At 43.0% G+C, this 13,157-nt stretch overlaps 1 protein-coding gene across 2 annotated transcripts; it reads right to left on the reverse strand.

Annotated features, from left to right (window-relative positions):
- Positions 1 to 5,299: 5,299 nt before the first annotated feature.
- On the reverse strand, positions 5,300 to 11,409 carry prmt1 (protein arginine methyltransferase 1). 2 transcript variants are annotated; one of them, XM_018698382.2, is made up of 10 exons: positions 11,273 to 11,409; positions 9,646 to 9,741; positions 9,374 to 9,529; positions 9,176 to 9,239; positions 8,922 to 9,064; positions 8,255 to 8,342; positions 7,655 to 7,770; positions 7,382 to 7,532; positions 6,873 to 6,994; positions 5,300 to 6,751 (listed from the first exon to the last, which is right to left on the reverse strand). In XM_018698382.2, the coding sequence occupies exons 1-10, from the start codon at positions 11,297 to 11,299 to the stop codon at positions 6,668 to 6,670; spliced, it is 1,047 nt and encodes a 348-aa protein (XP_018553898.1). In that variant the 5' UTR covers positions 11,300 to 11,409; the 3' UTR covers positions 5,300 to 6,667. The 2 variants fall into 2 exon arrangements, with proteins under 2 accessions (XP_018553898.1, XP_018553897.1); XM_018698381.2 differs by having other exon boundaries at positions 9,646 to 9,732; positions 11,273 to 11,367.
- Between the last annotated feature and the right edge of the window lie 1,748 nt (positions 11,410 to 13,157).

Genomic DNA, 13,157 nt, shown 5'->3' on the forward strand with positions numbered 1-13,157 from the left:
CAGGGGTGGGTAAACCAAAACAGTGCTCAAGTAAAAGTACTGTTACTTTATAATATAATTACTCAAGTAGAAATAAAATACTCATAACTAACTGAATAAGAGTAAAAAAGTAATTAGTGAGTAACTTAGCAACAGATTCTCAGCTTCAGAGGCAGATATCCCACTCTGGACTGTTTTATTTCAGGGAACCCGGGAGCCCATTCATTCAAATGACTTTTTTCCTCGGTAAAAATTTTGCTCAACTTTGGAGCGTTATATCATCCGTTGGTCGATAACCTAGCATGACATGCTTGGTATGTATGGATTCCTTATGTTGATATCTGTAACCTTGACAATGAGCCCGCTACACCCGCTGAAAGACAGTATCTGATCTGTTGGAGACTCTCGGACTTACAGATGACTCGAAACACTCTTAGAAGTATCTACTACCCACAGCTGGAGCTGTTGTTAACAGACGTAGGCTGGATATATACATATGTATGTTGTATGATATTTATATATTTATGTTCATCTTTATTTCTTTTTGCGTTTTTCTTGCTGCTGATGTTTTGTGTCATTTCGTCAGATCTCGATGATTTACATAGATATGTCTAATGTCAGTGAGTGGCTGTAATCCTCATGGGACTGTGTCCTGGAGAGCGTTCCTTCCTGAACCTGTCAGCACTGCACCTGTCAGCACACCTGGACCAGTACCAGGAACACAGGTCGACTGACACACCTGTCCTCCCAGCCCTGACTCATTGTACCATTATTCATACATTTGTGTGTGAGCATCATTTTACTGCTGTAGCTGCATGAGGTGGAGCTAGTTTTAACTACTGTATACAATGAGCAGGTTTAGTCCAGTGGTTCCCAGTGTAGGGCTCAGGTCCCTCCAAAGAGTCAGCAGATAAATCTGAAGGGTCTGGAAAGGGTTCATGACAGAGGAAAGAGGTAAAAACAAAGTCCTGTTTCAGTTTTTGGGACTTTTCTTTGTTTCGGGTTTTTGAAATAGCTGTGGTTCTTGACGTGGTTCCTCTCAGGATTCTTTGAACCATGGTTCTGTGTAGTGAACAAGCCTTCCCAGTTTTCAGTGGAAGGGTGTGTCATCAGCAGGGAGTGGTAGACAACACATTGTGTTATTGCAGATGTTTGCTTTAATGATAAGAGGACTTCGGACATTTCAGATGGAGATTTTATTTTTCATTTATTTTTGGTTGAAATACTCCAAACATTTGTGTAACAGGAGAAGGTTTCAAGAAAACAAACAATAAAGAAAAAGGCTGATAACAAAGTGAAGGCAACAAGCACTTCCCACTTTGACAGTGTCCAGCAGTGACCAGAAAGACACACTACTGTTAAGTCCTTACATACTGTTATTATTCACCTATAGGAAACAGAGGGTTCTGTATGACTGCACTGACATGCAGGTAGATTTGTTTATGGAGCCCTAACTCATAAAGCTGGGTCAGTTAACCAGATCATCTAAGCCTGGGTCACACTGTTCACCTGTCCAAGCAGCTGTGAGGAAAATATCCCATCACTATTCCACAGCATTCTAGTGTGGCTTCTAAACCCAATCTGGGCGGGGAGCAGAGTAGTCCTCCCCTGGGAACGCTGCAGTCATTTCCTTAAGAGAAGGAAGTCACACGTAAAACACATTCTTCCCCCTGCACAGCTCAGGATCTCACAGGTTTACACTAGTAGATACCTAATCAAGGAAACACACACACACAGGGAGCTGCAGACCTGTTTTGGACTGACCTGACTGCACAAAGTTCCTGTCATTGAACCCTCAGAACAAAATGGCCTTCCTCTGCCCCAAAAGTCGGTGTAGTGGAAAAAAACCACTGTGGTGTAGTTTACTATCAATCTGCTGAGGGCGGTAACTCTGGACAGAGCATAATGATGTTTACAACTGTGTGTGTATGGTTGAGATATTCCTCATGTTGTGGGGACCTTACTCTGCTTCCTTATGGGGACAAAAAGACAGTACAGGAAACAGTAGCTGGATAACTCAGGAAACCTGCTTCCTGCTGTTTCTGCTTGCAGTAACCATGAATACTGCCACAGGTCATGTGAGTGGCTTGGGGGTGGGGCCACAATACCAGTTCCAGCTTGTATGGGTATATGAGTATACAGCATCTGACTGAACATGAAAACTCTGAGGGGTGCAAAGGACAAATGTGGCAGATTTCCACAGAGCTGTGAAGACACTGACACCTCCCTCAGTGTTATGAGGGATGACTGCATCTTGGATGCCTGGAGTCAAACTGTGTTAAAGCCTCCTTCTGCTGCCATCTACTGGTCCAAGTGTCTCAAGTGTCTCAACAATCCCAATGTGACCAGGTGATTGTGGTCAGGCAGCGCTGACGTTGCATAATGCATTATTTCCTGTAAAAAGACTGAGCAGCCATGGAGGCTGACCTGTGTTTCTCCAGGGAACCACCTCACTTTTAGTGTTCACAAACATCTTTGTGTCTTCACTGTCTTCACCAGCAGATTGTACAGTTAATGCTGATCAAAATCCAGCTTTAAACCATTCTTATTTCACCTCATTCAGTTTTCATATTCATATTCCTACATAAATGTTCAATGAAATAATGACAAAACTATTTTATTTATATAGCACCAAATCACAACAAAAGTCATCTTAAGGCACTTTTCATATAGAGCAGGTCCAGACCATACTTGTTATATTATTGTAATTAGCAAGCACACGGCAAACACCGCATTCTTATTCTGCTGTTTTTTAGACTCAGTTTTAGGCCACACTGACAGACAAAGGGAAAGAGAGTCTCTCCATCCAGAATCATACTCCTGACACTGTGGAGAGAGAAAAAATGACAATGAAAACCTTGAAACCTTGAATTTGGTTTTAAGAGGGTTTACAAGAGAGTCATCCTCTTCAGACAGAGAGCGAGAAGCTCTTGTCTGCCTCCTAGAGATGACACAAATCAAAAAGTCTGCTACAGTCCACCCTGCAGACTCACAGTCGGTGCAGCTCACTTCATTCCAGCTAAGGGACTGCCACAGTCTACAGAGATCAAGTTTTTCCTAAATCTGTCACATCACAGCTGTCAGACCTGAGCCGAGGAGGCTGTAGGTGTACAGATGTCCTCCACACAAAAACTGACTCTGACACAAACCTTTTATATGACACATGATTTACTTGTTCTGAACAAACACATTGGACTTCACAGCTGAAACTAAGATACGCACAGAGAAAAACGAGCTCACATCAGGCTCCAGGGAAACATGTTTCTGATTTACTCTTATTTTCTTCACTTTACTTTGAAATGTAAATATTCCATAAAACATAACAGGACTATATCGACATGTAGAAGCCATCCACAATGTTAACCACTAACCTGACTCCGTACTTATTTATCATGAAGAGAAACCACTGCATCTGTGTCTATTACTACTTGGATGAGAACATATATATATTCTAAAAAACAAACTGAAAAATATTTTTATCATCTAGTATCTTGTACTCAGAGAGTTGTTGTCTTACAAAACAATATAGAAGGAGAGATTGAGCCCGGGGCTTTTCTGGAGTTTGCATGTTCTCTCTGTACCTGTGTGGGTTCTCTCTGGGTCCTTCCTCCCACAGTCCAAAGACATGCAGGTTAATTGGTGACTGCCCATAGGTGTGAATGGTTGTTTGACTATATGTGTTGACCCTGTGATGGACTGGTGATCTGTTCAGGTTGTACCCCGCCTCTTGCCCAATGTCGGCTGGGATTGGCTCAAGCCCCCCGCGACTCTTAATAGATAAGCACTATAGATAAAGAATGAATGATCTAGATTGAGTTTTTTAAGGTGACAGGACAACTACATGTTTGAATGAAGGGGAAACAAACACATGACAGCTACTGATGACTGACAGAACCCTGGGCCTGATGCTGCCAGGTGGAGGCCTTCATAGAGGAGATAATATGACACCTTGCAGTCAGAGGGATGGGGTGATGACTGAGAAACTGGCTGTAGGTTTTGAGGTTTTAGAGATCCTTACCTTCATTATCAGTGATAAAGGTGAAACTTTTGTTAGTTCTTATCAATGTGGGAGTTGAGACAGTTCTCCTGTTTACTTTTAGGAATAAGAGATGATAACACTCTTAATAACTCTTTGATTTGACATGCTGATGTTGTACAATGGATAGTAAAGGTTAGTATCTGTCATTAACGCTCTGTCTTCTCAGAGAACACTGAAATGTGGGAGTTTCTCACCTCCTGAGGCTCATGCTACAGTCACTTTATTCACTTTGACATAGTGAAGAAATGTCAGAAATCCACACACAGACAAAGACCCTTTTTTATTTTATTTTTTTGTTTGTAAGATTTTCCACTTAGAGATAAAAACACACACAGACACCCACAAAACAGGAACTTCTGAACCAGCTTTAATTTTTCAGATTTAATGAATTTCTAGAATGAACAGATGATACATGGGCCATGTTAATATGCTGACCACGTTTCTTTAGAAACTAAATGTAATGAATTCAACTCACCATTTTAAGGCAAAAGACTGAAGAACTCTTAAGTTGAATTAAATGAAACTGAACAAAACTGATGCAGTTACATTAAGTTGAAGGGGAAAGATGGGTTGATTCCACTTAATTCCTGTATGAGGTTTTACAGCGTAATGAAAACCTGTGTGCCCAGCACTGACACAGGTTTATCTACCACAACTCAAAGACTGAAAGCAGGGAAAAGGTACCAACCAGTAAGCAGTACACAGAGACAAGCACATATCAAATGTGGGTGATAAACCTGCTCCTAAGTGACTGCTCTTTAACCGTCGACTGACTGACTCCACATCAGACACAGGTAGGAATCCACCAACCTTTACTGTTGTCTTTGAATGAGCTGCTTCCAGTCCAGACTCACCTTTGTACTTGACAGATACTGATCTCAGCAAGACAGAAAAAATATTCTCCTTTACCTCTGACTTTCCATCTCTTCCTGGACAGTGAGAAAGGTGGGATACGTTCAAGAACTCACTGGTCACAGTCAGGTCCCGCCCAAATACCGACATAAAGAGTAGAACTCACTATAGTCAGTTTATTAAGTATTCATGTGTTCACATCGGTGTCACAGACCCACTGTGGAACTTTTGAGGGGAAGGGTAGTGTGCCAGCTCCAGCTCACATGTGTGACTGTGAAAAGTTTATTGGTGTTGAATGTAGTGTGTATCAGGCTGGGTTTAGCACTCAGTGAGGCAGTAAAAATAATGAACCCGTACAGGCAGGGAGCCTCTAGACAGATGTTGCTGAAGAACACCACACTACTCACAACACTTTGTATCAGATCCAAGAAAAGTTACATTTACAGTTTATTAGTTTTATTTTTAAAAAAAACAAAAACAAAAAACAAACAAACAAAAAAAAGCAGCAGACAACAAAAACAAAATACAAAAGAGAAAAATCTAAGTGTGATGAGTCAGAGCTATCTCTGCTGAGGGTCAGCATGGTTACCACTGTTCACACTGACTCACAGTATCAGGACAATCACATGGGCTCCAGGACACCTGACAGAGCTGTGGAGCCCACTGGAACCAGGCACCAGGATCTGGTCCCAACAGGCCACCTCTCTCCAGGCGCAGCAACAAGTTACACCTCAAGATGCCTCAGTGTGGCTTTTTCAAAAGGGTGTGGCCTGATGACGGCTAAATAAGGAAGGACAGCTGTTGCATTACCCAGCTGTCAAACATGATGTAGGCCCAACAAGAAAGAGCTGCAGGTCTGCAGCAGCCCACTTCTGTTCACTGTTCACGTCAGCTAAAGAAGATCTGTCGTGCCCCAAATGCACACTACATGCTGAGAGTAGACACACTGTTAGTATGTTGTGTGTTCACACTGTGAAAGTTAAACCAAACACTATACATACTCAGTTCAGCCATTCCAAGTGTGTTAACACACACACACTATTCTCCCAACATGCAATGTACACAGGAGACGGAGTACCTGCTCACAGCTGATATATGAACAGAGGTGGTGCTGATATAGATTTCCTGCTTTCTCTTCATCTGAAGTTTAACAGGCAGTAACTTTAACTCTTCCTGTCTTCTTAACGGAACCTGGAGCACTGCATTCACACCAACACAGACCCTGTGCGTTATACTGTAGTTTTTTAATACATGGCTATTTTTGGTCTGAACAGGGCCTCATGTGTGGTGGACAGCTCTCTTGTCAGTTACATATGGTTTCTATGAACTAGTACACAGGCGGAGGCAGAATTCAGTATACATACATACATCCGAAGAGCCACACACCCACAGCTGCATCAGGATCAAACTAAGGGCAGACCAGTGGCTGGGTCATGTAATAACCACACAGAGGGCCAAAGTGAATCAATAGTAACACTATGCACACATGTAGACATGTAAGCAGGGCCGCTGAGTTTGTGTCTATATGGATCTCACACATGCAAAAGACAAGAACCCCAAAATAAAACCCAAGCAGATGTTGGACACAAACACCAGGTACATGTCTAACACGCTTTGTTGAGTGACTACTGCACAATGAATCACCACCTCAATGCACTTTGACCCCATTAATGTGAAAACCTTTAAATACTACATCTCAATGAGAAAATGAAAAGAAACAAAAAAAAGACAGTCTTTAAAATGTTGCTGCAGGGGAGCGTCAAACTATGGTACAAACTAACACAGGGAGAGGCCCTTCTAACGCATCCTGTACTCTGACGTCTTCGACATCTCACACAGCTGACCCTTGAAGTCGATGTCTATGGTGAAGTCCAGGTCTCTCTGCAAACCAACACAGCAGTGAGTCAGATGAGATACAAACGGAAACCACAGGCAGTAAGGTCACATACATACATTCTTTAGGTCAAAGTACCGAAACAAGCTCCAAAACTGCTCTGCTTACATTGTTCTTGACGTTTGGCTTCATGCTGATGGTGCCAAAGATCTCCTCTCCAGTCTTGACAGTCAGATAATCATCCAGGTAGAAGACAGTCTGCTTCCAGTGGGTGTAGGGAGACTCTGGGCCTGACACAGAGACAACGTGTGCATGAATACAGCCTGTTGCTTAAGCAGCTCTTCAAGTTGTGGTTGTGCTCATTTCAAACAAGTCGAGGTTCAAAACTAAACCCCATCACAGACACTAAGAGCCAGATTTACCAACAAACTCTCTCTGTGTTCGTAGACACAATCTGTGTAAAAATTTACTCAGACAGCTCATCAGACTCAGTCTGCCCCATCACTGATAACCCAACTACCTGGATTTCTAAACATGTTCTTTAGCCTGTGCTCAAACATAGCTGAGAAAATGCCTCTCTGTTAGGAGACGGCTGTGGGGAATGACTGTGTACAGACTATAGAGAGTGTGAGAGAGTGTGTGTGTGTGTGTGTGTGTGTGTGTGTGAGCAGACTGACTGGTGGAGAAGCCGGTTCTCTTGTGACAGCGGGTAAACTCGATGTTGAAGTAGGTGACCAGAGCGTGGATGTAGTCGTTCCTCTTCACCTGCAGGCAGAACGGTGAGGTGAAGGTCAGGTCCTCTGCCTTCACTGTGTAGATGTCCACCTCCTGCACAAACACATCCACAACACAACTAGAGTCAACACCTCTGCAGCAGAGGGCACAAACTCTTCTGCCCCAGTGTCATTTCATAAGCACAACAGTCTTCAGCCAGTTGTTCATCCACCCACCTTGATGAGACAGGCGCTGCTGACCAGCTGTTTGGGGTCCACCACGTCAACCAGGGGTTCCTTTATCGCCACCTCCTTGATGCAGGACATATCAAACCCATACACATTCTCCCACCCTGACACAGACACAAAATCACACACCATCAGTTCTGTTTGTAGTTTTAAAACTCATCACTGTTGCTATGGTTATGCTTAGTGTCAACACCAGAGTTTTCAAGCCCATAAAAAGGAGATCTTTGGAAACACTGCTTGCCCAGGTTTAGTTTGAAAGCTCCAGTGTTGTGCTTTAGAGTGGACGGGCACAAACAGACTTTTGGAAATGATGTAGACACACATTTGCTTCCTGATTGGTTCAGCCATGGCTACCACTGGTGAATGCGTGGATAACGAATTTCAAGTGTTGCTAACCTTGGTTTCTTGTAGTATTATGTGCAACTAAGAAACCAACTGCAGAGTAGAAAGTCTGTTTCCTGTGCATGGTGAATGGTCATGTGATCAGGTGTGATAGTATGGACAGAGATCGTTTCTGATACAGAGCTAAAACAGACAGACACACAGTGGACAAAGCCTGAAGCTGGGTCAGGAGATAAGAGTACTCACAGTGGATCTTGTAGTCCTTGTACTGCCTGTCCTCAATGGCAGTGACATAGAGGGTTGCCCTGTCTGGGAAAATGAGTCCATCCGGTTTCTGAGAGGAAGAAAAGAGACTGAGAGCAGAACCTCAACAGGATAGTCCAGAGTACTGATGGTTCTGAACAGACCATGCAGCCTGCACAATACCAACAACCATAAACTCACAGTCACAAAGTGTATGTGATGAACTGTATCCTGTCATGATGACCAGTTTAGGACAACTGGCTTGTCAAGATTTAAAACTGTAACACACCAATCTTATAAACCACTGAGAACATTATAGAAATGTACAACTTGATGTTGTGTTCTCATTATCAACCAATGCCCTCAATTTAGTCAAAGTGAAAGCTCAGCTGTGTAAGTCTGCCGCTCTTTTCAGATTCTGGTTTCTGTTTTGTTTCCAACTGCAACAGTACACATCTTTAATTTGCAGCACTGACCAGATGCTTCTCCACCCACCACACCTAACACCCAGCCTAGTTTTACACTGAAGTTGTAACAATTCAAAATACTGGCCACAATAACATTAAACTGTGGAGCTGAATTTTCCAGGAGACTTTGTCATTCTGTGCTGAGGAACATTGAAGAGGGAAACATGGGAATGTAGAGCAGGGAAAAAAAAACACAAACATACCAGCCATTTGTCCCTGGCATAAATGACTGTATTGAGCATGGACTCATAGAAGAGGCAGTAGCCCATCCACTCTGATATGATGATGTCCACTCCCTCCACAGGCAGCTCCACCTCTTCTACTTTCCCCTTGATGATGGTCACAACTGGAGACACAAGAAAAGGTCACGAGTTAATCACCACAACTTCCATCCTCCGATCCCCATGAGACCCAGAATCCCGACACGTGTCACCCCACGACCGGATGGTTTACTCACCGTCGTCCAGCTTGTTGGCTTTGACAATTTTCACAGCATAGTCAGAGATGCTGCTGCACTCTATCTATTAAGACAAAGGCAAAGAACAACATTTGAAGTCACACTTCCCCCACTGGCCAAATCCTGGATGAATGACTAAATCCAGTTAATCTACAAAACTAGACTAACACTTTAGCTCTGATTTAACCCAAGACTCACCCCTATAACCTTCTTGGCTCCAGCTTTGGCAGCAAACATGCAGAGGATGCCTGTCCCACTGCCCACGTCCAGCACCACCTTGTCCTTAAACAGATGCTTGTTGTGGAACATGGAGTTGCGGTAGGTCAGAGTTCGAACCTCATCTTTCAGCATCTCCTACAGGGACAGCAAAAATTTGAGTTAAAATCTTGTGACACAAAGAGGTATAACTTTTCATATTCTGGTATTTAAATATGAAAGCACTGCAGTTTCCTTTGTCTAAAAGACATTACCTCGTGGATGCCAAAGTGGGCGTATGAGTCAAAGTAGTAGTCCTTTGACGTCATATCCTCTGCTGCAGGCTTGGCTGAGCTCTCCCCCTGAGAAACCTCAACAAAAGACACACACAGTTACAGTTTGAAGTAGACATGGCCTTAGACTTATCAAAAATCTCATCCAAGTCTCGTGAGATGCGCAGGGCAACCAACAGCTCTTATCACATCACACAAAGGACTCAGGCAGTGTACTAAGCCAAGCAAATAAATCAGCAGCCATCAAGTGAGCTAAAAGCACCCGGATGCACCGGAGAACACAGATGAAAAGATTCCCATGGCACTACCAACAGTTGCGGTCATTTGAGGTGTCCAAAGCACTGGGGAACATTAAACGTGATGTACCGACTGTTGACAGTGATCCACAGACTGCTCTCCGTGCTTTTTGCTGGAGCCATTTTGAAACAAAAGAAATGTTGTGGGGTCATATGGATGCATCCCAGAATTCAACTTTCTGAAACAGACATTTGAGCCCATCTTATATAAGAATTGTCTAGTATTGAATGTAAGCCTGTATGAACCTCTCTCAGGTTATTAACACATGATACCCAACAACAACTGCGTCACATTGAATAAAAAACTAAAAATAAATTTAAAAAATCATGCCGTAATAAAAATTCTGACGACAACCTTTCCAAATACAAAATAGATAGAAGCATAATAGTGTAACTGACTACATGGTAGGGCTGCTGCTTGGAAAGTATGAACTCAATGAAGTCTGTAAGAAGTGTTGCTGTACCGGGTCTGAGGCGGTAGGAGCAGCACAAAAGATGGGAGCACATGGTTATGATCTTGGCCTTCCTTAAGGACCGCCACAGACCACATCTAAATCCGCACCGTGTCCACCAAAGACGCATCAACAGCCCCAAAGTCGCAGGTGATGGCCAGGTGTTATCTGCTGGGCCTCTGCTCTCTGTGGAACCGACTAATGGGCGGCTGTTGGCGGTTCAACGTGCTGAACGACTCATTCACCGAGCGGTGGTCGGCCAACAATGAACCCTAACGGCACAAAGTCAGACAAATTCATGTAGATGCCGCTAATAAACCAGGTCGGAGAAGGAAACCATGTTGGCCCAGGTGTACCATGTGTGCACAGTAAGCTAACCGCTGGCCAGAGTCAGAGCAATGGAAGACAGAGGCAAGCGTCCACGCCTGGAGAGCCGCCGGCTAACTAGCTATGGAGCTAACACGTTAGTCCCCATGCGGTCCCGCAGACTCACCAGGCGCCGCCGGCTAACTACGTTTCTTCTACTCTCACCACTAACTTCAACTCTCAGAGTTAGGCAGCGGCTTAAACTGCCAAATAAACATCGACTGGTTCAAGTGTCTGAATCGGGTCTCGGCTCTGTCTGATATGCGACGCTAAATGAATGGGTAGCAACAGTAGATGCTCAACCCGAGTCACGTTAGCCAAGTTAAAATGGATGCATCCCTCACTACCTGCTGCGTATGTGATGACACATACAGAGACGTTAAGTCTGTCTAACACTGAACAACATGTCTCCTGAAACAATGAAAATGTGATATACGAGATGGAGACAAAGAAAAACGACAAGTGTTTGGTATATTTCCTATTATAAGACCTTACCTCCATCCTCTCTGCTGGCGCCGCCATTTCGATCTTCTGCCTGGCTGCGTGAGCTTCCAGTAGTCTTCCCTGGCCCCGCCCACGACAGACAACTTTTATTTCTGATTGGCCATGATGTAGACACGCCCATATTGTGACGACACCTTCCTTAGTTTTCAGAGAGTCGGAATTTTCGGCTTCAAACTACGAAAAGAGACGGGTGGTGACCCGGGGTATTACGGCCACCGCACATCCAAAGAGAGCGACTGTGTGAGGACGGCTGCTGCTGCATTCAGGTGGCCACGGAATATCTATCACTCTCTGCTCTGCAGATGTGTCACACATACTAACTCTATATAGATTAAACTATAAACCAGCCATCATAGTGTAGTAGTAAGTGTACAAAAAATCAATATACTATGCACCATTTTCTACTAACAGGACATGATACAAGACATACTGAGTCAGACGTCCATCAAACTGTGACTTTGGACCATCACTGGCAATCAACAGCACACTGCTGTTGGTATGTATACTGTCTGGTTTAAGTTCACTTTATTTTGTCATTTTTCTATTGAGTGTCTACACTACATACTCAAACCTGCTTAGAATCAGTGTGTAGTCTGAGAGCTCTGTTGTCAAAGTTCAAATTCTCCTAAAAACTGTCTGTGACTGTTGCATGCATTAGTCATTCATAGTCATACATGTTGCTTTCTGCAGCCTATGGTCAACAATGGGTGCAGGTTCTGAAATGCTTTTATTTGTTTCTGTATATCTGTATATGTCTTTTATAGACTGTAGGCCTGTGTTCAAAATGTCAGTTAAGCATTCATGAACACATTATACAAGAGAGTCTGGGTGTTACAGTACAAAACAGCAAATATTCAACACCCTATAATACATCCATCCATTATACTTCCAGTTGTTCTCTTCATTCACATTCTAGATAAGCAGTTTCTGTAATGTTGTATTACATGTTACTTTGCTCACTGTAGGTAACTTTAGGATGAGAGCCATGTCATCTTTAACAAGGTCAAGGAGGTGTGACAGGGCTCTCTGTGGGATGGCTGTGCTGAGTCATTTCTTCCTGTCTGCAGGTAGACATGGTGACTGTTGTTAAACGTTTTACCTTATGTGGCAAAGCCTACATGATGCAGACGACTGAATGAATATGAGTGAATATAAGTTACATGACTTTTTTTTTACTCACAATTGTCAGCTTGTTTCAGGATTAGTTCTTCAACTACTGGAGCTTAATGGTGTTTAGCTGTTAGCTGTTTAATACTAACATGATTCTAAGAGGTGATTGTTTACTTTAATCCTGCACTTCAGTTGTTGAACACATTAAAGTTTTACTGTTAGAAATTTTCTGTATTGTTAAATGTCAGGTTGAGGGAGTAACACAAAACAGGAGCAAGGAGCAACCAAGGATTTATTGTTTGAGAAACTCCACTGGGGCTGTGGCAACATATTTCATCTGCTCCATGATTCCTCACATTCAGCAGGTGTGACTGAATCAACTTGATGTCTAGGTTATACTTCATAAGAGTGGTACTGAGGACCACTGGCTTACAGTTATCATTGAACATAATGACTGTAACTAGACTGTGGTGAATATACACAGCTTTAATAACTGTGCCAAGAATTGTCCAGATCATTTGATCTGGTTGATAAAATTAATGCAAGGGAAAATGAACACACATGGATTAAAAACACAGAAGAGACTCAATGATCAAGATAAAACGTTTCTGTAATAACAAACAATTTAGTCAAAAATTCAATAGTAATCCTTTGAAAAGCAGTTCATTTTGTTACAGGGTCTTAGCCTTGATCAGTGAGGTCAAGCCACAAGGTGACTTATCCCCTAAGAATAAATGGGAGAGGCTCAAATATGCTGTTAGAACAA

The sequence above is a fragment of the Lates calcarifer genome, linkage group LG11 (genome assembly GCF_001640805.2).
Source record: "Lates calcarifer isolate ASB-BC8 linkage group LG11, TLL_Latcal_v3, whole genome shotgun sequence".
In the NCBI taxonomy this organism is placed as follows: Eukaryota; Metazoa; Chordata; class Actinopteri; family Centropomidae; genus Lates; species Lates calcarifer.

Excerpts from the sequence above, each read along its gene's own strand:
- prmt1 (XM_018698382.2), bottom strand. The coding sequence starts at position 11,299 with ATGGCGGCGCCAGCAGAGAGGATGGAG. Across the intron at positions 8,343-8,921 it reads ATGCCAGGGACAAATGGCTG|AAACCGGATGGACTCATTTT; the intron begins GTATGTTTGTGT and ends TCTTCCTCTCAG. Across the intron at positions 6,752-6,872 it reads AGCCAAACGTCAAGAACAAT|AGAGACCTGGACTTCACCAT; the intron begins GTAAGCAGAGCA and ends GTTGGTTTGCAG.